The 24,717-nt window shown below is 44.5% G+C and overlaps 1 protein-coding gene across 4 annotated transcripts in view; it reads left to right on the forward strand.

The window, feature by feature from the left end:
- LOC119433103 (ceramide phosphoethanolamine synthase) overlaps positions 1–24,341 on the forward strand; it is a 111,973-nt gene extending 87,632 nt beyond the window's left edge. For all 4 annotated transcript variants that reach the window (XM_049658619.1, XM_049658620.1, XM_037700247.2 and 1 more), the window contains 7 exons: positions 4,992–5,317; positions 8,878–9,051; positions 9,611–9,812; positions 13,193–13,347; positions 18,107–18,229; positions 19,617–19,697; positions 22,502–24,341. In XM_049658619.1, the coding sequence (XP_049514576.1) occupies positions 4,992–5,317; positions 8,878–9,051; positions 9,611–9,812; positions 13,193–13,347; positions 18,107–18,229; positions 19,617–19,697; positions 22,502–22,522 (1,082 nt within the window). In that variant the 3' untranslated portion in view covers positions 22,523–24,341. The remainder of the gene's footprint in view (positions 1–4,991; positions 5,318–8,877; positions 9,052–9,610; positions 9,813–13,192; positions 13,348–18,106; positions 18,230–19,616; positions 19,698–22,501) is intronic.
- Positions 24,342–24,717: the final 376 nt, after the last annotated feature.

Below are 24,717 nucleotides of genomic sequence, written 5' to 3' on the forward strand. Positions count from 1 at the left end.
TTATAATAAAATTTAAGCGACCGGTGACAAATAATCGTCCCGCCATAATTCTGGCGAGAGTAGCTAGACGCACTCCCATGCTGTGAACAGTACTAGCTGTTATTGCGGAAAAAGTGTGTATAGCTATACTTTTATCAACATCATGCGAACTGAATAGCCAATATGAAAGAATCAGGTTGCTCGCTCGATAAAAAAAAACCTTTGCTGCCTGACACCCCAGACTGGGATGTATACGCGCTAGATTGTTTGGCAGCCAAGACGCCACACATACAATGCTTAAAACATGAAAACACTCGGAATTAATCGTGGCTGTACCGCTTGGGATGACGAACACTTCGCAGCCGGTATCGCGATGTGTCGCTTTTATAGCGCAGGGGGCGAAATATATATATATATATATATATATATATATATATATAATGTCGCTTTTATAGTGATGGGGGTGAAATGCGAAAACACCCGTGTACTTAGATTTAGGTGCACGTTAAAGAACCCCCGGTGGTCCAAATTTCCGGAGTCCCCCACTAGGGCGTGCCTCATAATCATATCGTGGTTTTGGCACGTAAAACCCCATAATTTAATTTTTAATTAATAGCGCAGCTCTTAGGCGCCGGTCCTGCGGCGAGAGTCGGCGTTGTACCTCGTAACCGAGCGAACAAGCCCAGCGGATGATGAAAGCGAACGCGGAGCGCAGCGGGAGATGAAAGACGGCGATAGCGAAGAGAGCGCGAGGCGGAAAGCGGAGGAGGAGGGTATGGCGAAAGCGTGAGATGAAAAGCGTAGGTGCCGCGCAACACGGGCTTTGCGGAGACTATGGCTACGAGATGGCGCCAGAGTAGCGCGTGTCGTCTGTATGGAAACGAAGTGCTGCATGAGCGGAGGTCTGTCTGCGGCGGCTGCTGTGAATCGCGCCCACGCGTCACCCCCGCGCTGCCTCCCGCGATCTGCCGATTATCGAGGCAGTCGCGCCACACTTCGCTCCGTTTGCAACTTGTCGCACGAGACGGATTGTCCACGCCAGCCAGTATATCGTGAAGTGAAAACACTTTTACAGCTGCGCTCGAATTTCGCATTCGGCTGTATCGTAATCGTCGGTGAATGTTTTTTGTTTACGTCACGGAGAGATTCCAGCAGATGGCGCCGCGGTATGTCATCGAGGCCAATAGCTGGCTACACGGAAATTGCAGCGAAGCTCCCGGACTTTTCTCCTTCCAACGTGTCGTGTGGATGGTTCTTTCACGCTTCAGCACACGCTTACGAGTACGCAAACGGCTGTGGCGGCTCCTTGCCGTATAGTGCTTGATTTTCGACCTCGTGTGCAGTGGTCCTTTGGCCCGCAGAGTTTAACCACGCGCGGCGTGACGCAAACAACGTACAAAGGACGAGCCGGCGAGCGCGGGAAAGTGACCGCTCGTGGCGCTCACGTGGCGTGGCGTGCTCTAGTCGTATATACACGTTCCCGAAAGCGTGCAGGCGGGCTGGCCGCGGTTTGAGTGCGCAATCATTTACTGCGGAAGCGCGCCCCGGTGTCGTCAGGCCCCCAAAGAGCGCTTTAACGGCGAGCACTTAATGGTCTATACGCGTATAGCGCGCACAAGGGACGGGGGGTGATGGGGCTCCCTCTCGATGTTTGGGTCCCGAAGTTGCTTCGCTCCCGCTAGGTCACTTCCCGCGCTTGCTCTCTGGAGCTCACCGGGGCGGAAGTCGAAATGGATTCTTTGCACGACATCGCGAGTCGCGCTTTTACGGCGTCGGTGACCTTTCTGCATAATGAACGATGTGGCATATATATATATATATATATATATATATATATATATATATATATATATATACATTACTCGAACATGGCCGTGTGTATACGAATGGCCCTCGACTGCATGCGCGTTCGGATTCTCATGTACAACGTCGTGGCCTGCGAAGCAAACTTTTGCGCTGCGGGCTAATGGATTACGAGAAGCACGCTGCCGGCTAGCTTGTCAAGAGAGTGTGTTCGGCCAGAACCCCTATATAGTTCTTGAAAGAGGCGGTATCAGTGTTACATCGCGCAAATTGCACGTTCCGAAACGCCTGCTAGCTCCGAGAAACAGCCTTGCGTGCTGCATAGAATGCAGCCACGGTATAAGCCTGTATACAAGTGGCATCGTTCCTTGTATACTTGGCGCGTTATATAGATCGTTATGCTGCGCACTCCGGTCCAATGTGATGGGATCCGAATGTGCACAATCTGGAAAACGAAGGCAGCATGCAATGTTGCGCAGCGCGCTACGTTGGTTTTTTTTTTTTGTTACCCAAATAGCTATATGTGGCGCGCGCATTCGCTGCGTGACTTGCGGTTTTTTGCCTAATCTGCCCAGAAGCGAAGGGAGGGGCGAGAGCCTCGAGTTGGAAACCCCGCCCTCCGAGTTCTGGACGCAAGCTTCTCGATCGGATCTCGAGTCCGCCAGTGATAACGGCGCAGTCGAGACACACGGCGATGGCATTGTTCGCGCACTGATTTGCTAAACTGTGCTCGTTAAGCGTGGAGTGTACGAAGTAAACTGAGAAGATTGATCTTCTATAGTTGTCGACGACGCCGCGTCTGATCGTCAGGTGACATCTCGAGTGTATGAGTCAAATAACTTACACGCGCCGGCCGCTCCTGTAACCTTATAGTGTTCGATTCAGTGCAAGACCTTCCCCTGATTCGCAATTCCAGCGTGATTGTGTATAGCTCGTGACGTCAGGTAAGGTGAATCTTCACTACCTGCGCGATTCCTGTGACGTCAGTACCGCCTTAGCTCGTACGCTTTTCGACGTCAGTTGTTAAGCCGAAGAGAAAGTGTTGCAGCCGTTTCGAATGCAGTAAGAGTCTATCTAATGTGTGTCATTATGTGCGAGGTTTGCGCCTGATGTCAATTCTGACTTGAAATATTTCGTTCGCTAAGGCACGGAAAAGACGTGCTGAACGAAGATTTCGAAGTGCTCACGCATTTCCGAAGAACGCGGTGACTGAATGCATCAGCTACAAGAAGATGGTTACTTTAATCGCAAACCGTAAAATTTAGGGAGAAATTCCTCGCAGTCTAGCGCTGCTGCACTGCTGTTCTTAAAAAAATGTATTGGAACAATTTTGAGAATGCTGTTCTTGCTGTTGTCAATTTCGATTTTTTTTTTTTCAGGAGAAAAAGAAAGCGTACTAAAGGAGGCGTTCCCTTACAGTGCATTTTATATCTTCGAGCATGTCAGCCCAATATACGACGACTGCGGTTATGTTCTGTAATTACTCTGTCAGTACCACCTGGCTTCTGCACATGCTGGTTCTTAATTTGGAAATTGAGCTGTGCCGTCGACGTTCTACCTGCGAATGAGATCTGCGTAGACTCGAAAAAAAAAAACTGTACTTGTTAAATTGAACGCTAGCGTTGGGATTGAATGCGATCGATTTTTCCAGCTTGCTCGTTTAGTGGTAACGGCACGTAAAAAAAAGAAAGAAGAAAAATAAAGAAGCCATCAGACGCGACCCGCTTGGTTATCCTTTAGTAGAGCTCCTCTGTATGCTACCGTATCAGCTAAAAAGAATAGCATGCTCCCCTAAGGAAGATATAACGCTACGCTCCCGTACAGCTAAACATAGTGTTCATTTGCATGCTCCCTTAACGAATATATCCCGTAACGCAACAGACAAAAAGTATACGTTCATCTGTGTGCTCCCGTATATGTACGCTCCCGCAGTAGATAAAAAGCATTGTTTCTCTACTCTAAGTGAGCACAAATCGAAACATATTGGCTCCTTATATGTATATGCTGAACATATCAATAGAGAGAGCATATTAAGCTGCGCTCGCCTATAAGGGAAGAGTGCGCGGACCGACACGCCACTTTCAGGCATAAGCGAACCCCGTCGTCATTGCAGAAAAAAAAAATGGGAGCAGAGTGAACTCCGGTTTACATAGATGTCACTACATATGTGTTGCTTGTTATGATAGCCAGTGACCCAAATTGGCGTCGAAGAGGTTCATTGAAGATCGACACACACCCATGGAGTGACGCAGTCAGTCAGTCAACCAACCAATTTGGCGCCAAACACGTTCCTTGAAGACACATAACCGGTGGCCCCAACGACACATACCCTAGGTGGCCTCAAAGGTGTTTATTGGAGAGCGGCGCATGCACGGGGACGGCTCGCATTTTTAAACTGCACTATCTTCGGGACAGGCCCACAAAAAACGGCCATACACCCGTCACAGAAACCTAGCTTGAACTCGTCGAGAATGCTTCGCCTTAGAACACACGCAGGGCACTGATAGGACGGTGGGCGGCGGCACGCTGCTCAACGGCGTCATCGGCCGCGGACAGAAAACTTTTGCTTCAACTCGTCAAGAATTATCCGCATTAATACACATACTGCGGGACATTGTGAGTGTAAAAACAGCGCGGTATCGGCGACACCGTGACTGATCGTCGGTTGATGAGATATCCCGACTTTGTTTATAGTCGGATACAACTTAAGTATGCAGTGAAGCCCCGCCCACGCCCTCATAACCGTCAGCCTCTGTTCGTCCGCGAGGCCGCAAATAGTTCGTACTTCAAACTTTCCTCGTTACCTAAATGAGGCGGTATACTACACAAATAAAATTATAAGGGCGTAATTTTATACGTTTTCACTCGTCTGTTATAGCAGAACGTACAAGCATACAGTCGTATCAAGTACGACGCCATTTTGAAAAGGTCGCACGACGACGATTTTGTTTGCTTCTGTGAATGGCTGGCGGAATAACACAACCCCGCGCGGTCCGTGTGCCTTTGTTGCCAACTGCTGTTTTTTTTTTAAGTTTTATCCTACTATAGTCTAGCAACTCGCGCGCACAATGCAACAATCTACCACGCAACTTTACGAAGGCGCGCCTCATAATCAGATGGTGGTTTTTGGCACGTAAAACGCCATAATTTTTTTAATTAACTCTACCAACCCGCCCGCAACTAGCCGCACTTAACTGACGCGCGCGCAGGGCCTGATCGTACGGTGGGTGGCGGCATGCTGCTCAACGGCGTCATTGGCCGCGGGGTGTCCTCCGGCGGCGCGGTGGCGGGCGGCAAGACGTCCCTGCTCGAGCACCGCGTCACGCTGCTCGTGTCGTTCGCGCTGCTCACCTACTTCCTGTGGATGGACGTGGCGCTCTACCACCGCATACAGAGCCTGCAGCTGGCCGGACCCACGCCGGCGCCGGCGCCGTCGAGACTGTTCTCGCCTTTCACCGGCCTCTCGATCAAGATGATGATGCTCGACCAGGTCAACAACTACATCCACGCACCGCTCGCCAACCTCTTCGACCGGGTGAGCGCGCCTGTGCCCGGAATTGGCCTGCTATAAGAAAAAAAAAAACCCTAAACCTCTCAACACACTGTAAAATAATTTATACCCTTAAAACGAATAAGGGTGTAAATCGGTCTATAAAACACACCCTTACACCCTTTTAAATAAGGATGTAAGTTAGTGTATAACTCACACCCTTACATGCAAGAAGGGTGTAAGGGTGCGAGTTATAGACTGCTTTACACTCTTATTTACTTCAGAGAGTGTAAATCGGTCTGTAACTCACACTGACACCCTTTTACATAAGGGTGTAAATCGGCCTGTGACTCACACCGTTTTAAATAAGGTTGTAAGGAAGTCTATAACTCATACCCTTACATTCAAAAAGGGGTGTAAGAGTGCGAATTATTGACTACTTTACACCCTTATTCACTTTCAAGGGTGTAAGTCGGTTTATAACTCACCCGTACACCCTTCTAAATAAGGGTGTAAATCGGTCTGTAACTCACACCCTTACATTCAAAAAGGGTGTAGGGTGCGAATTATAGACTACTTTACACCCTTATTCACTTTCAAGGGCGTAAATCAAGCACGCTCTTTCTGTCCGTCTCGATCTTACTTCTGCCACTTACCCTTTGCGCCGCAGGCATTGTCAGCTATGCAGCAGCTATAGACCGAAATCCTAGTATACTTTTATAAAAGTAAAAAGTGCATAGATTGTTTTGGGCCGCCGCCGTAGCTCTCTTGCCGAGCACGAGATTATGCACCTCTTGCGGCGGCCGCATTCGTAATAGCCACTATATACTCATGATTTGTTGCTGCTGCCGACGCCTTATCTATACCACCAGCAAAGTCGCACTGCTCTTAGCGTGTCATTTTAATAATGGCCTTACGCGCTCTGGCTGACATCAGCGTCGCGAGAGGGCGCCACCAGCTGCGTCTCCGGTATTTCGGTATACTCCCTGTAAGATGGTGATGCGCGGACAGGCTAAACTCGCTAACACCCCTTTACTGACCTCCACGTGAATCGTTTCTTACTTTCACGTCCCTTGCAAAAGCAACTCTTTTCTTACTCTCTCTCCTTCGCACGTGACGGGAAGCAAATGTCGCTGTTAAGACCTTCGATGACAACCGTGAATACGCTACTGAGAGGCGAGAGCCGAGGCGGGGGCGCCTAACAAGACCTTCTCCGAGAACGACCTACAGGGGCGCTGCGAGCACCGCTCGCGTAGGGAGCCTACATGCAACGCCGTTTTAGGGTGGTGACAGCCTTTGTAAGGGTACTTGCCGCCGCCAGCTAAATTAGCGGGTTAAATCTGGGTCACAAAATGGCGAAAGACCAGCCGACAGACCACATTCCCCGCAACGGTGACGTGAAATTAATTTACTTCTTTTAATAAACTTTAACCTCAGCAGCCAGAGACAAATGGTGCGTCTGAGCACCGTACACGGCACGTCTACGCTTTAGTTAAACAGACTAGTAAGGACAGTCTTTATTACAGCACACTTCGAAAAGCACCCTTTATATATTATGTACAACTGGAAGGCAACGACAATGCTTAATGCAGTTCACATTCTTGGCCTGAGATAATGCTACCACGAGCACGCCATCGAGCCTTATAACTTGTTGCTTTATATGTGCCCCACGACATGCAATAGAAAAGTAAGTTTGATGTGTTAAAATAAAAGAAAAATGCAACTAGTATATTAAAGATGTATGCAGGTTTCTAGTGCGCATTGGCGCAAAACTAAATTAAAGAAATTTAATAGATCGCGTGCCAACATGAGTACATCAGAGCGTCACAAATAAAGCCACTAAGGCTGGGGACCAAAATGGCTACCCACCAAATTCGGTGGTAAATAGCGGTCAAAATGTTGGTGTTGTCACCACCCTAATACGGCGTTACATGTAAGCTCCCTACGCTCGCGTACGCTCGCGTGACGTCAGGGCACGGACTCGCGCCTGTCGTCTGCTGCCGTTCGGGCGCTGTCCGGGCACCTTCTGCAGTGTTTCCGTTTGTTCGCTGTCGTTCCCTGTGCTTGTGTACTTATGACGGTCATCTCAAATACATTTTACGACGTCTTCATTCGCGCAAACTTATTCAAAGAGCTTATTTTCTAGACGACAATTTGTTTCTCAATGGCAACGATGCAGTGCCAGCTGAAGGAGCTCGAACCAGCCCATTGCGTGTTTTTCATGGGCGGATCTAGACTTTGCAGATTGAGGGGCTAATAAAAAAGCATGAATAGCACGTGACTAATAAAAGCATAAACTCATAAACATAGCACGTAATAACCCAGTTAGGATACCATACGTACATATGACCGCTACATTTACCTTGATTTTAACCCATTAAAACGTGTTTGCTTATGACGAGTAGCTCGTGGTATAATATCTAATTTTTTATTTCTTCACAAAAACGCTCGGCAGTAACACGATCGAGGACCTGACAGTGCAGTTTAGATTCAACCAGCACCACTTGTTCCTTTAACTGCTTCTCAAAATTAGGCCGTTCTTCACCGGTTAATTTCAAGTGCACGGTAATTTGAAGTAAATCTAATTGAGGCTTACAGCTATATGCAGAATACGCAAATGAATGTACCAATATTTATTCCCTGTTCCGTGCTACACGTTAAACTCACTTGTGAAATTTACTGCTGCTTGTTTCTTGAGGAACAGACATCACGAATCTGTTTGGCGAACTGGCACAGGCTGCTCAGCCCAAAATGTTTTAGTGAAATATGCCTTTTGGACCGTATGGCTGCAGCTAGAAAGAATCCGAAGCCTCATTCATTAGTAATATGAGGCTTATTGAAGATATCATTATTCCCCTGGGGATGTCAAAAATCAAGTGAATTCATTTGAGGCTTGTGGTGCCTTATCTATGAGGCGGGTATGTGAGGTTCTCTTTTATGTACTCACGAACGGAACAGTTCTCAGTTTGTGTAGTTAGACAACGCAGGATCGAGTCATGGTGAGGCAAAAGGCGTTTGAATTTTCCTCTTCAGTGCAGCCAGCCTAAGCTGCGCTGTATACCTTAGGCATTGCAATTGGCGCTTAAAGAACTTCTTCATGGTTTCAATTCGAAGTTGTAGTGAACTGCTGGGTTTCGCGAATAATGCGTGCCTCGCCATAACCACAGTCGGTAGATTTAGTTGCGTAAGGGCTGTGCCATGATGTCGATAAAGGCAACTGAGGGTCACTATGAAAAATTTTCTCGCGTGCAATTGATAGGCTCTCGATCATAACCACGAAATTGTTCTTTCAGGTGATTGCTACTATGGTATTCGTGAAGTATATACGTACTATACGTGACGCGCCGTCGTGTTAACAGCCACGAGCAATGCGTTTTCTGGGTGCCTGTTTCAGAGAACGGTGAAAGTATTAGCAAACGTTTTCATGCAAAATGCGCGCCTAATTCCTCCTTTTACGCATTAATAAAGTAGCCATATTCGACTAGAAGAACTCACCATAGTAATAAGAATCATCATAAAAGATTCGCTGTGCAGTTTCCTTCTAACACGCATTTATAATATCGACATCAATACCAATACCATCAATACCAATACCCCGCTCGCAGGTGACCCGATTCACGGAGGTGTTCTACTTCATCACGCCCAACATGATCAGCGTGGCTGGCGTGGTCAGCGCGTTGGCTGCCGCCAAGGTGGTGACGGCCGAGAGTCTGGCCATGCAGCGGCTCGCCGTGCTCCTCATGACGCTGCGAACCTTCCTGGACGCCTTCGATGGACAGGTGTGTGTTTGGTATATATATATATATATATATATATATATATATATATATATATATATATATACACCGCACTTTTTCTCTTGCGCGCTTGCACTCATTGCCCTTTGCCGCGTTTTCTTCTTCCCTGGTTTTCCTTTTGCTTGCGCCACTTAATCGTTTAGGATATGGGGTCAAATGTGGAACAAATAATTACTCCCCCGCAAAGGAGTGAATTATCCGTACTCCACTTTCTTAGAACGCAATATTAGAGCGGTTTAGTATAATTGAGTAGGAGATCAGAATATAAAGTGCGCGCTGCCAACAGCAACAGTGGCGCCAATTAACCTGTGAATGCTGTGACACAGCGTTCTATCCAACGCGCGCGCTCTTGATATATGCTATGAGTCTATGACCGACTGCATCCGACTTATCTGCTGGTGTAAAACATTTTGTCAACGACGTAATCGTGCACCACAAATATATTTTTGCTACGGCGGGCCTCATATAATCAGGTTGTGGTTTTGGCACGTAAAACCCCATAATTGAATTGAATCGTTATGGGGCTCTATCGGTCGCGCAGGTTGCCCGTTCCCGCATGGGCATCGTGCGTCTCATGTCCATGCGCCAGACGTCGGGCTACATGGTGGACGGCGTGGCCGACACCATCGGCTTCACCGCCTTCCTGGTCGGCTGCTTCCTGCACCTGCGCCGTCGGGTGCTCTCGTCCAAGCACTACCTGCCTATGGTGCAGGTCGAGGCCGTCGACAAGTCCCTGCCCAACGGTAGGGGTGCAGTGGCACGCACGTTGCTGCCCCGCCAACTGGCATATACAGTCAAAAGCTCGTTATAACGAAACGGGACATAACGAAGCAAGTTAAATTCCCCTTGAAACCTCCATAGATATATTCATATTGCATTACCTGCAATAATGGATATAACGAAGTAATTGACATAACAAAGTAATTATGGCTTTCCTTTAACTTCGTTATAACGAGGTTTTACTGTGCACCGACAAATTCACAACAAAGCGAAAGCATCCGCCGCAGCGGCTAAGCCGGCTATGGCGTTTAGAAGTTCTAAAGTTAGGCCAGGTGTTACGGGTTATTTCTAATGTATAGATTCTGGTGTAATGGCCCCACATACCTTAAAGAGTGCCAGAAAAAAAATGGCGGTTTCGCCCGAAAGGCGGAGCTTTGACAGCTATAGCGAGGTTTTAACAATGCGCTTGGACTCGTCGGGTCGTTGTTCTACCTAGGCGCCGGTGCCACGTGTTGGTGCGGCGTAGCACGCAAGGGAACTGCTGCAGGGCAGATGAAACAGCCCCCTGGCCGCCTGCCAGGCGTCTCACAACGCTCGCGTGAAGAGCTAGGAGCGCAGCCGCCAGGGGGCGTTTCAGGCGTCGCACCTTGATGGATGCACGCGATGAGATGACGTCAGCTCTAATCAGAAACACAATATATATATATATATAATTTGATTTTTCAATGGGCCAAGCGTATTTAGAAAAATGAGAAGCACAACTTCGCGCTTATCTTAGGTTTACTTACCCAACAGTTTCGGTCGATAGACCGAAATATATATAATGCACCCGGGGTGACACAAAGTAATTTTATTCATTAAAACATTTTTGTTTCATGCTGTGTAAACGGTGAACGACTGATGCGTACGTTTCTCATTTTCTTTGTGAATGTGCTGAGACTCGGCTTATTTCGTGTGTTTTCTGGTCATGAAGCCTGGCGAAAACGCGAGCCTAGTGGTGATATGTTACTACACGCTCTCTAAAGTTCGAGTTAGGAGTCTGCGCTCGTTTCCACTGTGTCTGCTTTTTTTTTTTTTTTTTTTTTTTTTGTCTTTGTTTACTCTCCGTGGTGCCGTTAAACCGGGAATGGCTGCGCCGTTCCGCTGCTGAGCGCAATGTCGCAGATTCGATTCTCAACGGCCACGGTTCCGTTCCGCTGTGGATGAATGCAAAAAAAAAAAAAAAAACGCTCATTTGCATCCATTTTTGAATGCGTGCTTATGCCTTTAAACAATGCCTGAGGGTCAACGCTGGCTCGGAGCCCTATTTTGCGGCACCTCTCGTAGCCAGCGTGTCAATTCATAACCTTACCTAAAGCTCTTTGTTATTTGGGCGCATGGAAGCATTTATGTACACTCTAAAAAGCGGTTTACACCCTTTGGGGCGTGTCTCTGTCCCACGCAATAGTCATCGTCTTGCTCGCGTTTCCTTTCTTGAAAACTCAGCGCTTGCTACTTTCATAGCTGTCACGAATACTATGTCACGCCGACAGCGCTCGTGCCGTTAGTGACGTGGAAGTAGTGGGCCCGCCTCGTTAAATAAAATAACTGCACGCAAGACAGATGAAGATTATTGTTGCGGGCCGAAGATACGCCCGGAAGAGTGTAAACTGTTTTTAGAGTGTAGCGGTGTAGTAAGTCACTTTACGAGATATATTCTAAATAAGTAATTCTGCACAACTATCGTACTTGCACGAGTTATATAACTCTACTTTTCCTTCCTTCCTTTATTTTATTTTATTCATTTTAATTCTAAACTCGCAAAGCGTATTGCGTTGTACTTAAAGTAATTCCTTAAATCTGTGCTGATTTTTCGTTTGCCGTACATCCCGCACCTCGCCAATTAGGCGTAAACTCGGCCACTGGGCGACTAAGCCTTACTGGAAAGCCAGCTTCTGGGTTTTCAAGAGCGAACGCAGATGCGGACGCGCGGAAGGGGCACGACTCGCTAGTAAACAAGACTGCTAGGGAGAAAATAGGTGACACTAGGAAATTTTTTTTCCTTCTTCGCTTTGCTCTAATGAAATATCTAAAGCCGGAGGGCCGCTCCGCTACCGCGATGCGTATTCGCAAGGCTTTATCGGTACATTGCTCAACTTATACGGTGCTGCGTGAGCGCCCGAATCTACTGTCTCGAGGCATATAATCGCCAGCACCACAGTTTCGTAGTGTAGCAACTGCATCGCATTAGGAGATCGCACATCGTGCCATACTATAGTCGGGTACAACTTTAGAAGGCAGTGGCATTTGCCCATCAAAGGCGGATGCGCACGAGCCTCCACCAATGGGCGCGCACTCTAAACTGACGTCATGAGCCTTCACGTTAGTCTGGTTGCATCATCGTTCTGGTTGCATCCTTGGTCGTTAATGCCACGACCAAGCACGAGATCGCGGGTTCGATTCCCAACTGCGGCGACTGCGTTTTCATGGTGGCGAAATGAAAAAAAAAATAATAATAATAATAATATTAATATTAATATTAATATTAATAATAATAAAGTGCACTTTAAAGAACATCAGGTTGTTAAACCGCCAGGGTACTCCGCTACCCGGCGTTTTCGGGACCTATACTGAGTTGCTTTGGGACGTTTAACCCTATGAATCGACCAGTATAACATTATCATATTCAAGCAGCAGTTAAATGCAACTGTAAATCAGTTTTTTTAAATTGTTAAGCATTCTTCAAAATGCCGCCTTCATTTATTTGGTGGGTCAGGCAGGGTTTTACTAGCGGTAAAAATAAAGCTCAGTGATTGTTTCTTTTTCTTTTTTAATTTCGCGCGAAAACCGGAGCACCCCAACGTCAGTGTTACGACATGAATTTCAAAGTATTTTTGAATGTTTGGCTCATTTCTGTGCAGGAAAAGTTGTCAAAACTCAATAGTCATTAATTCGTTTAGAATACAATGTAGTCCCTTCTCTTTTATCGACAAAATGTTAATCAGTCTCGAGAAGACTCTTTTCTAAATCCATGACGTCACGGGCCAGACAGTGAGGAAATCTCGAGATGGCGTAGCCACTTTCTTTCTTTCTTCCTTTCTTTCACCCCCCCCCCCCTCCCCCCTTTATGGGTACTCCGCTACCCGGCGTTTTCGGGACCTATACTGAGTTGCTTTGGGACGTTTAACCCTATGAATCGACCAGTATAACATTATCATATTCAAGCAGCAGTTAAATGCAACTGTAAATCAGTTTTTTTAAATTGTTAAGCATTCTTCAAAATGCCGCCTTCATTTATTTGGTGGGTCAGGCAGGGTTTTACTAGCGGTAAAAATAAAGCTCAGTGAGCATCCAACGATCGTGGAATTAGATTTCAGAAATCAATAACAATCTGCTTTACTGGTTCACGTGTCTCACTCTGCAGGTGGTTCATCTTTCTCGGTGGTCCAGCACCCGGTCAAGAAGGTCATGGTTGTGGCGCTCTGCTTTGGTGCTCAGATGGCCATCAGCTGCTTCTTCTGGGACCGCTACATCAACGAATACCACATACTCCTGGAGACGCCCGGCTCCAGGAAAGAGGTGCGTCATCAACACAAAAGAATAACGAAGGTGGGAGTGGGGGAGAAGCGGGGTCACTGCTCGGTGCTGCCAGTGCAGAATGCTGGAATGTCTCAGTCTTGGGGGGGGATCCGTTTGTGGATCCGCCAGTGGCACTATGGATGAGCTCTTCCCTCTTGCCTCTCCTCCATCCTGTCTTTGGCGGGTTATTGATATATGTTTATTGAAATAATTATCAAACTCTTGTCGTGTGCAGGGCCAATTTATAGAGAACCTGCACAGTATAGAATCTGAGATGGCTATAGGTTGACGGGTCGAAACTTCGCTGATAGAGTATATGGCCTGTGTATATATTGGTGAATCGCTTAAAAAGTGGTTGATGAGATCCTAAAGCCTGCAATCAACGAAGTTGCAAGGAAACTTGGAAATATGGGTGTGTGCACTTGGTATTGAACAGAGTCTTTGGCGTCATATAACATTCAGGGTGTTGCCAGAGATTATATTGATAAAGTATGTATGAAGAATACTCACAACCACAAATAGTCACAACTCACAACCAAATACTCACAGGCACGAGAGTTGAGGTGTCATTGTGAAGCTTTGCAAGAGTTGTATAGACCCAATGTAGGTGTGCGCAAGGCCAATGAATGTAGTCAGGTTGTGAACCTTGCAGTTGGATTAACAAAGCTTTAAGCTTAGGAGCCTTGACTTAAATTTAGAAATCCTCACTAACCTTTTGCCTGACGCTCTTCTTGACGTATGCATGCAAGGAGTAGTTTGCGTATAGATTTCCCAATAAATGTTCTTTGCGCGATATCTGCCGATCCACCCAAGACTTGGACTAAATTTTCTCACGTGACAGTGCGCGTGCGCACACACACACGCATGCACGCAACCTGGTGTGCCCAAGTATAATGGCGGCAGATCGACCCCCAGTGATCGGTGTGGCTACCAATGGTACTGGATATTCTTACAAACGTCAGTCCCTTTCCCCATACCCTATGCTCATTTGATTTGATGTGCAGTGCCATGCGCTGGCTTCTACACTTGAAAGGTATACTATGTGCGACCAAGCAAAATACTTTTTTGAGGTGCCAGTGCCTGAAGACCAACTGTTTCTTCTTTCAGCGTTTATCAGAGGTAAGTTATACAGTGCCGTGCGTAAGTAAACAACACTGGCTTGTAGCTCTGCGACAAGGAGCCAAGTTTATTTTGTTTTAACAAGAAACCTTATTTCGTACTTTTTCTTACTGCTGCTTATTAGTAAACTGATGGTCGTGCAAAGCAGAATCAGTCGTTTGTCACATGGATAAGAAAGCCAGGCACTGTCACACATGATCACTCGTTAAGAGGGAGGGCACCTATAAATGCCCGGTGTTGGCGGCTTCTTTTTTTTTTTTTTTTGCCATGAAATAGCTCAGCAGCTCTACATCTCAATCAGTTGCATTAGGCGAAACTCTCCATACTTGTCTCTTCATACTTCATACTTATTCTGTGACTTGCTGGTGGTGCATCAGTATAATTTAAACCCCCACAGTTGTATTCAAGCATGCTCAGGGTGCTATTCTGGATGCTCAAATTTTGCAACTTTGTCCGACTCCACCTTCTTTGCATTCTTAGCCAATCAGAGACATTGGTTCAGACCAAAGGGACCCTTGATGTTGCCCCTGATCAGAGAACCTGTAGCCTTGTCGTAATCCTGTCATTAACTCCACAGGTGTACAGACAAAACTAGCTGATCACTGCTTCATTTGCTCTTCTCTAACGCAGTCATCTGTCGCGAGTGTTTCTAGCGCTTCCAAGAAAGCAATTTCTATAAGTGATCCAAGGTTGTTTGATAGGCTAGTCCAACAGTATCATTGGCACAGTTTTATATCAGCCCTGCCCCCGCCTAAAATGTATGAAAAATTTGTTGCTATTTTAGATGGCGTTCGGAGAGAATCTACTCGAATTACAACAGTTAAACAACGCAGTGCTAACGATGGATGGATGTCAGCTGAAATCCTTGCTGCTATAAAAGAAAAAGATCTGCTTTGGAGCCTGTGTCGCCGAACCCCTAACTGTGACACAATTCGCTTAAAATGTAAACTTTGCAGAAACAAAGTTAATGCAGCTATTCGCCTCGCTAAATGTAAGCACTTTCTCAACTAATTTATCGATGCCCGGTTTGATAGCCGTAAAACTTGGTCCCTAATAAATGACCTGAGAGGTACTGTTAAAAAACTGCGTAATGATCATTACTTTTTTCCCACGTTTCATCTGATGGTCAGTGTATAGCAAATGTTTTTAATGATTACTTTTCTAGAATATCAGGTTTCACCAGACCATAACCGGATTCATGCTCATTAAAAATGAGCAACCTGCAATCAGCTTATCTGCCGCTTCTGACTGATTGTGACCTAAAAACAATTCTTTTTGGCCTTAAACTCAACAAATAGGTACCGATGGAATTTCTGTCAATGAGCTTCGAAGAAACTATGGCTGCATCAACACCGTTTTGTTAGCAATAATTAATTACATCTTGTCATGCGCCGATATTCCAGTCAGAATGAAAACGGCAATCATTATGCCTATATCCATTTTACCTTACTTGACACAAATCTTAGAGAAACATATACTCCTAACTATTAACAGTTCCCGTTATGCTCACAATATATTGTCACTGCATTAATATGGCTTTATAAAAGGCAAAGGCACTCAGGTGCTTTTGGATGATTTTTACGACTTCCTGAATTCCTGTTTAGAAGGTAACGAGGTAGCGTGCGCACTGTTTCTTGACATAAGCACAGCTTACGAAACTTTTTTTGTTAACGAAACTTTCGTTGATGGGATTCTGTGGTTTATTTCTGTCACTTCTCGATAATTTTCTACGAGACCGGTATCAGTATGTCTCAGTTCAAAACTTTCACAGCAGTGTTTCGCAAATCAAAGCTGGTGTTCCACAAGGTTCAATACTAAGCCCCCTCCTATTTAACATTTACATCAACGATCTGTCTAATGAAATCCCCATTAAAATATTTCCGTATGCAGACGATACCGTGTTAGTCTCTCGTGCAAATCATTATTCTCATGCAGCTTCTCTTTTACAAGAATCAGCAACGAAGGCAGTGGACTGGTTTGCAACAAATTTAATCGACATTAATGCATTAAAAACGTAACTCGTCTGCTTTCGAAGCCCCATTAAAGAAAGTTCACCTGACTAGGGGAATAACATTACACAGATCGCAATGTAATCCGTGTTCTTGCGACCTTATCGACTACACATCATCTGTAAATTACGCCTGTTTGCGTTTTGACAGCGACCTTTCATGGAATTTCGCACGTTTCTTATGTTTGTCAAAGGCTTCACTCAGTGCTGTACTTACTTTACAAAATCCGCCACCTCATGCCGTTATCAGTAAGAAAAACCACAGCACATGCGTTATCCTACAGTGTAGTCCGATACGGGGTTACTGCTTACGGTCATTGCGCTCTTCGTCTGCAAAAAAGAATTGATTTACTAATGCGCTCTCTTCTAAGGTTATAGGTTACGACTTGTGTCTCGAAGGCAACACAGATATTTTTTAAGCGTTATCAATGCCGAACTTTCCTTCTGTCTTGCTGCATACAATAGCCCTGAGACATTTCTGGGACAATCGTGTTAAAGTGCCTTATGTAACTTCCCAGTTGCCTTAGGCCAAAATGACGTTATCAAATACCACGATGTGCTACGAAATATCATAGAAGAATGCGCGAATCCTATGTTCCGCCATTCTTCAATAATTTACCCTGTAATGTGCTACAGTCCACAAGAAAATATAAGCTCAAGAAAGCACTAAAATGTGCGGATTTGATTACCTACAATAATTAAACAAATATTTATTACTTATCCCTTTCTGTATTGCACCTACAGAGTGGCTTTACGTTATTAATGTGATCCAAATGCTTGCTTCTTCAAAGGTTGTCAAAGGACCATTTCCAGCTCTTAATCTTCATGTTTGTAATCATGTATCCCCTTTTTATTGTGCTATGTTAATTAACTATATCGTACTGTGAAAGTTGTATGTGCCAATTGTGCTTTGCAAAACATGTATGTGTATATATGTATGTAAAGGTGTTATATTCGTGTCTATATTGTGTGTATCGGCATATATACACGGATTTGTCCGCTTTCTTTATTTTCTTTTTTAGTTCGTTTTTTTAGAAACGGCGAAAGAAACTATTTCGTGTAACAGTTTGTATGCTGCCTGTCACGCTCTGCCAGTCAAGCCCAATGTGGCTGTGGCAGGCCTGACGAATGTACTGTGTGTTTTCCAGAAATAATAAAGTATTATTGTTATTATTATTTTTTTTTTAATTTTTATTGTAATTGCGAACCAATCGGAGCTTACAAGATAGCAAATTTGCAATATGGGAGAATTTGATGGTGTTCAGAATAGCACTCATGGAATTTCAAGCAAAGCTTTCCATTCATTTAGTGCTATTGCTGACTTATTAGCCAATCAACGTGCCCTAGAACTGTTGCTCCCGTAAGTGATAGATTGAGAATAGTGTCCCAAGGTGTCCACCTCAAGGGAGACAGAAAGTGAGAGAGGCATAAAGAAGAGATGCCTCGACCTGGCTCAAGGGAGACAGTTGCAGTGTCTACTGCAGAGAATTAACCTTATCAAACACTATCTGTATGATGTGCTGTGCATCTGATTTGTGATTGCGTTCATAGCCGTTATCAGAGAGAAAGAGAGAGAGAGAAAGAAAAATGCTCTGCTGCTTTGCTTTTTTGTCATTCTTTTTTTACTTACAGGTTGCTCAAACAGAGGTGCTGCGTTCTTCCATGATGTGGATCATTATGTGGTTCTGGCGCATCGCCAATGCTCACGCACTCATGCAAATGTTCCTCTTTGCAATCTTCATCAATCGTATGTGGGTGAGTGTCATACACCAAAGGAAATTATAAGCACTTAAATGGCTCATTATGTGTTTATAATTCTTCAGTTTGCGAACTTTGTTGAATATGATGTCACGCACGAAGTTCCTGGCTCAGACCATGCTTGGTGGGAGTATGCGTCATATCTCACTGGCCCTTCAAGTGCCTTTTGCATGCATTCTCACATGCCAATTCAAGGGCACAAATGCCATGTAGGAAACACTGTACCATGTCTGTTTAACTGTAATGAGTACACTGTGAATGGGAGGAACTTTTGATGGTTGTGAAAATAATAAGATTGTAATGCCTCTAATGGACAGCCAGACAGCCTTAACGATGCGCCTATGACCTCTTCTAATTACTGGCTGTCCTGGTTTCACATCATAACAATTCTGTGCTTCTGGCAGATTCTCAAGCTGTGAAAAGCTACGTCTTGGCATTGCGTATAGTAGTCTGTCAACATCACGTGTCACCACATGCGTATTATTATTTATTATTTTTAATGTAGAAAAATGGAAAGTTATTAGCCTCTCCAGGGCTTTCTTTAGGGTGACGCACTGCACATCGATTTTTCAATGAACACTGCAATCAACACACGGCATAGAGAGGGACTTATTGTATGGGAAAAGCTTAGAAGTTGGGCTGAACTAGTGTTGTGTGGACAACTAAAATTCAACTAGTTTGAGTTTTAGGAAAAGGGAGCAAAGGAAATTAAGTGCAAGGAATAAAGAAAGAGTAAGATGACAATTCGGAGAGAGAAACTTGTGCATAAGAATAGAAACGTTGGGAGCACACCTTAATTGAAGTGCCGCAAATCGAATTCGCGCCTCCAAAACCCATTAACAGTTTGCAAGAAATATAGTGAGTACAAGAGGTACTGGAATTGATACCCAGCACCTCAACGAGAATGTTGCGCGAGTGAAGCACTAATTACGCACAAGACTATTTACAAAGTATACTTACAAAATTAATTGTAACACTGACCAATCTAGCTGATAGGTTCTGTGCTTGTCCATTCATTATCTTTGTCAGGACAACTTTTCCCTTCTTCCTAAATGGATGCACATATCAATATTGTTACGTAAAACAACAGAAGGCGGGACTATTTGCACTGTATTTACACAACGTGGGAGACGCAGTAGCCAAGATGGTGGACAGCCACCAACACTGCGACAGAACCGTCTTCTTTGTCTTCTGCCCCAGTCTCTCTCGTAGCAATATTCTTGTAACGAACATCAGTTGTAACAAAGGTATTTTCATGTTGGATGCACGCAAGGTTTGACTGTACTGCTTTCTTTTTGATGATAATCAAAATCATTATTTTACTTAATGCGTATTTCAGCTTCCTCCATGAAAACTTGGTGACACTTTTGTGTGCATCCTACAGGAGTTCCTGTTGTGGATTCAATACATTGGATTTGCGGTGCTTGGAACTCTGGTGGTCTTCACAGAATTTCATCTGAGGACCGTAAGTATTATCAGTGGGGTAAAAGAAGGCTCTGGTTTGTTATAGAAAAATCTGATTTGATAACATAATGTGATTTATGCATTCAGCTTTCATTACTGTCATATAAGGCTTGCTTTCTGTAGTACCTTACAGCTCTAATCAGCGTTTACTTAAGAATGCCAACAATATTACAATTGCTTTGTTACAGCATAAATAATGACTTACTAAAGGTAACAGTATAACTCTAGCAGACCGTAAAAAGTACCTCCTGCAATATAGTTCACAGATATGGTGTTCTCTTTCCCTCGTCTTTCACGGGTGCTGTGAAAATGAGTCATGCACATATAAACAGCCGGTGCTTTGACCCGTAGATCGGATTTCAATAATGGTGCTCGCCACTATCGTTAGGCTTTAAGTGTTGTGTGTTTTGTTCTCAATTTCGCCCAGTAAGGAGCTCAATTTTGAACTAAAGCTTTTGGCAGTTCTGTTCTTTATTGTCATTACAATGTGACGATATCTTTACACATGTTTTCTTTATTCTTGCATTTACGTTATGTTATCTTGCTGTTGCGTAAAGTAGTTTGCACATTCTACTTTGTACAGTGCATTGATGTGATACATTGATGAGTAAAATACTACATACAGAATGCAGTTAAACCTCGATATAAAGAACCTCGATAAAACGAAATTCGCGAAGTAATGAACTATTTTTATTTGCCGATCTTAGTTCCATTGAATTAACAAAACCTCGAATTAAGGAAATTAAAGATATAACGAAGTTTTTCACTGCAAGTACAACTTCGTTATATCGAGGTTCGACTGTATATACTCGTGCTGCAAGCTTGGTCTTAAGTTACATAGCACACGGACCAAAAAAAAAGTGTATTTATACCTTCATTATAAGCATATGGTCGCATTCTTTGCCCCCTTATTCTATATTTGACATTACAGATGACTTGCTGTTAAATTTTCTTTCTGTATGCATCTCTTAGCTGTTAGTTAAATAACATAAACGCCGGTCGCATTTAGTAAATGGCCACATCTTTTGTTTCCCTAGTAGCAACAGTAGATAGATGTCTTGCAAAATAGGAAGATGGGTCGGTTGTTATGACTTGATGCTTTTCTACTGTTTCATATGCCTGACAAGAAACCACGTAAAAAATTTCGCAATACATGCATTTAATTTGGACAGTTTCGGAACAGGCGCTCATATGAAAGGCAATTATGGAAAGTAGACCATATGAAACTAGTTTTAAAAAGTTAGGAGGTTATTTGGATGAGCACATGTCCCCACACCATTATCGTGACTGCACAGCTTACAGGAGGTCAGTGTCTTCTGATCTGTAAGCATGCTTCAGGTGAAGCTTGCACTGGGCCACACTCAACTTGGCTCGTGCATTCGTCTTAGACATTGAGTAAGCAGAAAAAAATGCAGACGTCTTCTGCAAGTGTTTATGTTGATTAAATACTGAACACACTAGCATTCATTGTTCAAATAGTGTATCAACAGTTCATCCTGAGAAAGATCTTCAAATGGCGCCGACAATTTCAAATATGTTTGATGCTAAACACACTGACGGCAGGAAACGCATTATGTTCTGTGATGACTCAGCACTTAAGGTGTTTTGCTTCCGAGCATGGGGTTGCGAGTTTGATTCCCAGCAGTTGCGGGTGCAAAATGCAAAAATGCTCACATACCTTAAAGGAGCCCTGAACCACCCCTCGGTGGTGAAATAACATAGTCCGCGGGTAGCATATGCTGCTGTGAACATCTCAGCCAACTTTTGCTGTCGTACGCGGTGCATGGTGCTTGCAAGTGGAGTGCGAAGTCACCTTTCTCTCAAAACACTCTCGTTTCAATTCAGTTTCAACAGAAGCCATGATCCTCACTATCTTCTGTGTGCTTTCTTATGTAATAAAGCACATTCCAATACATGGCTGCTATTGGTCGCTGCGATCGGCTACACAGTGGCCGCCGCGGGGTGCCGCCATGAGTCCACTGGCTAAGCTCACTGGCTAAGCTCACTGGGGCTCGCTGAGGACAACCACGTTTGGTGTAGGCACCAAAATCGGAAGTCGTGGCATCTATGTTAATATCAAAAATTAAATTTGAACTGCGCACCACGGTGACGTTTTGGAGCGAGAGCGTTGTGGCCCCGCCCCACTCCGCCGTAGCCTTCTCAGTGCAAGGCATTGAGAAAGGAAGGGGAGGCCGTGTTTGATTGCCAATAACTCCGCTTCTGCTGAACGCATTCAAATACTTTTGCGGCAGAGTATTTCTGAAATGGCCTGTTTTCACTTCAAATGTCTTTCTCCACTTCGATATAAAGTGGTTCAGGGCCCCTTTAACCTCGCAAAGCCCAATGTGTCAATATGTTCAGTTCCATGCCTCAAAATTTTGATGTAAGTGCAACGAACTAAACACAAAGCTTGCAGTAGCATTTTTCGTGCTCTGGGGCAAGATTTAAGCTCTGAATACTTCAGCAGACCGATTACTGATGAATGATTACTGTACTATAATTAAGCTTTGACTCATTTATTCACGGCCTCTTTCTTGTATGAATGTACTCTCCATCGCCAGAAATAATGTTGAACGCGTTTAAATTTTTCTCGATGTGGAATAGTGTTAGGTTTATCGGGCCAAGTTATAGCAGTGCACTAAGAGTCCCAAGTGGTCACAGTTAATCTGGTACCCGCCACCATAAAATTTAGCCATGCGTTGCTTTGAAATGTTACACATCAAATACTGAATGAATGATTCAATCAGTCAATTAACAAGGAAACTAAATAATAAATAAATAAATAAATAAGTAAAATCTTTGCAGGTCCGGAGCTACCTCTTATGAAAAAGCAGGCGGGAGCATTCAAGAGGAGAGGCAGTTCAATACGAAGGCCTAGTCACCATTCACCCAGCTGCGCTCCACGACACAGTTGCAGCCGACAAGACGCGAGGGTTTCTGCGCCTTCTCTGCATTTTTTTTTCTACACTGCAAGGATCAGTGTTAGTTTGGTGCTGCATTCAGACACGTTGCATGCAAGCCCAGCGCTGGAGTGACATTTTTAAGACCAGCCCGATGGCGGAAGCCCACTCCACCATGCCGCGTTGGACTTCTTCTTTCACCATTATGTGTAATTTCATCTAACTTGGTGCCACTGTCTCGCATCGGCAGTAATTGTCAAGTGGTGGTTTCGGTTCGCTTGCTAGTTGTCCCATACTGCAACGTTGTATCTCTGCTCTGTTCTGAACATTTTTTTTCCCGCTGTTTTTTTCACGCACTGTAACATTCCGATCTCACATGAGTTCATCATTCGCACCCTAAAGCTTCCGCATTGACACATTTTCTCATATCGACACTGGTATTCGAAAAAGATAAATAGAGGAAAAAAAAAACTATGCAACTGTAAAAATGCCTTGACCAGAACCGAGCACTGCTACACGGTGTATGAGATTTTGTACGAAGTTGCGCATGCTACGTTCACTTATTTTCATCGCAAACTTATCGATTTTCGTACCATGAATGCATTACGATTTTGAGCCGTGCTGCTGAGGTTGGTGTGACACTTCAGTTTGCCGGTCGGGCGAACGCAGGAATTGCATTGTAGCAAGCTCTGTTTTTGCACCGCTAAATTTAGAACCACCCAAAATTCTTTGCGGTGCCTTTGCGGATGATTTTAATGGCTTGATGGCAGACATCCTTTTGCTCTGTTCAATCATTAGTTCTGTCCCGGCATGGCGGTGCTTATGATTTGTGCCTTTAGGCACGTGGGCTTGACATTGCTGGCTCCTGCGATAGTGAGTGGCAGGGGATACATATCTGACCTTGTGCTGTCACACATATCGGGATAGTTGACGAAACGTGCCCACAGCCACGTGCCAAAGTTTCTCTACGAATGTATTCCTATACCTGGTCCCGTGGCAGATAGGGAGCAGGGTAAATTGCTCACATGCATGTGTGAGCATGCGACGTGCGCTAAAAAGCGTCAAACTTACGGGAGGCGGCGAAAAATTATAGCAATATTTAGATTTCAGCAGCGAATTGCACCATGTCTTACAAACTGAGTGGCGGCGGCAGCGGCAAAAATTTTAACCGGTGCAATACCCCCACTAGCTCAGTGCCCTTATTGTTAACTTCTAGTCCATTTGCACAGATTAGTTTTAATCACTAGTAAACAAACAAATGAAAATTTGCACAGCTGCAGTGTCATAAAAGACTTTGCGATGCGAAGACTATGCAGTTATCATAGGGCAGTGTTCATTGTGATACCATGTGAATCTGCATCAAAGTAGAATGCTACGTGTACAATGTGTGTAGATATGAAAGAATTTATTTATAATTGTTAGGCTCCCCAAGTGTGGGCATGTGTGCTGAACGTGACGTTTACGTGCGTGCGTCCCCCCCTCTTGTGCGCTGAGCACAGGTGATGCTTTGAACAAACGTTGCTGGTTCTTGGGCGTTGTACCCTGCGCAGGGCCTTGACAATGAACGCGTGTTGTTGTACCATGCTGTACCATGTGGTTAAGCAAATGCTTCTTTTTTGAGTAAGAGATCAAAGTAGTACGTTTAACTGGTGAAATGATTGTACAAATAGGCGCTGCGAGTGAACGTTTGTAGTTGTTTATAAATAAAGATGTATTTTTTTATTGTGAGTACGCACAACACCAAATCCATTTTGTATTGTTTGGTGCCACTTTTTCAGGAGCAATACAGAAACTGAAGTGATCATCAATTGTTGTTCACAGTTTGGTATTGACAATAAAGTGAGTGTGAATCTAAGTGACAGATGCTATGGCGAAAGATAAGCATTTTGAATGTACTAATAATGAAATGCAGTGAATGAATATATTTCTTGAAAAGATGTCTTAGAACCTTGATTTACTGCACTTGGCTTCCGTAACTTGACTACCGTGCTGGATGTAGATTCGATTAATTTGAAGACCGAATGAAATAATATTTCATTAGTTATCTGAAATTACTATTGATAGCAGACTGCACTACTGCTTGGAAATTACTTTGTGACTTTGTAGAGACATAACTACTTT

This window comes from Dermacentor silvarum, chromosome 11, assembly GCF_013339745.2.
Source record: "Dermacentor silvarum isolate Dsil-2018 chromosome 11, BIME_Dsil_1.4, whole genome shotgun sequence".
Lineage (NCBI taxonomy): Eukaryota > Metazoa > Arthropoda > Arachnida > Ixodida > Ixodidae > Dermacentor > Dermacentor silvarum.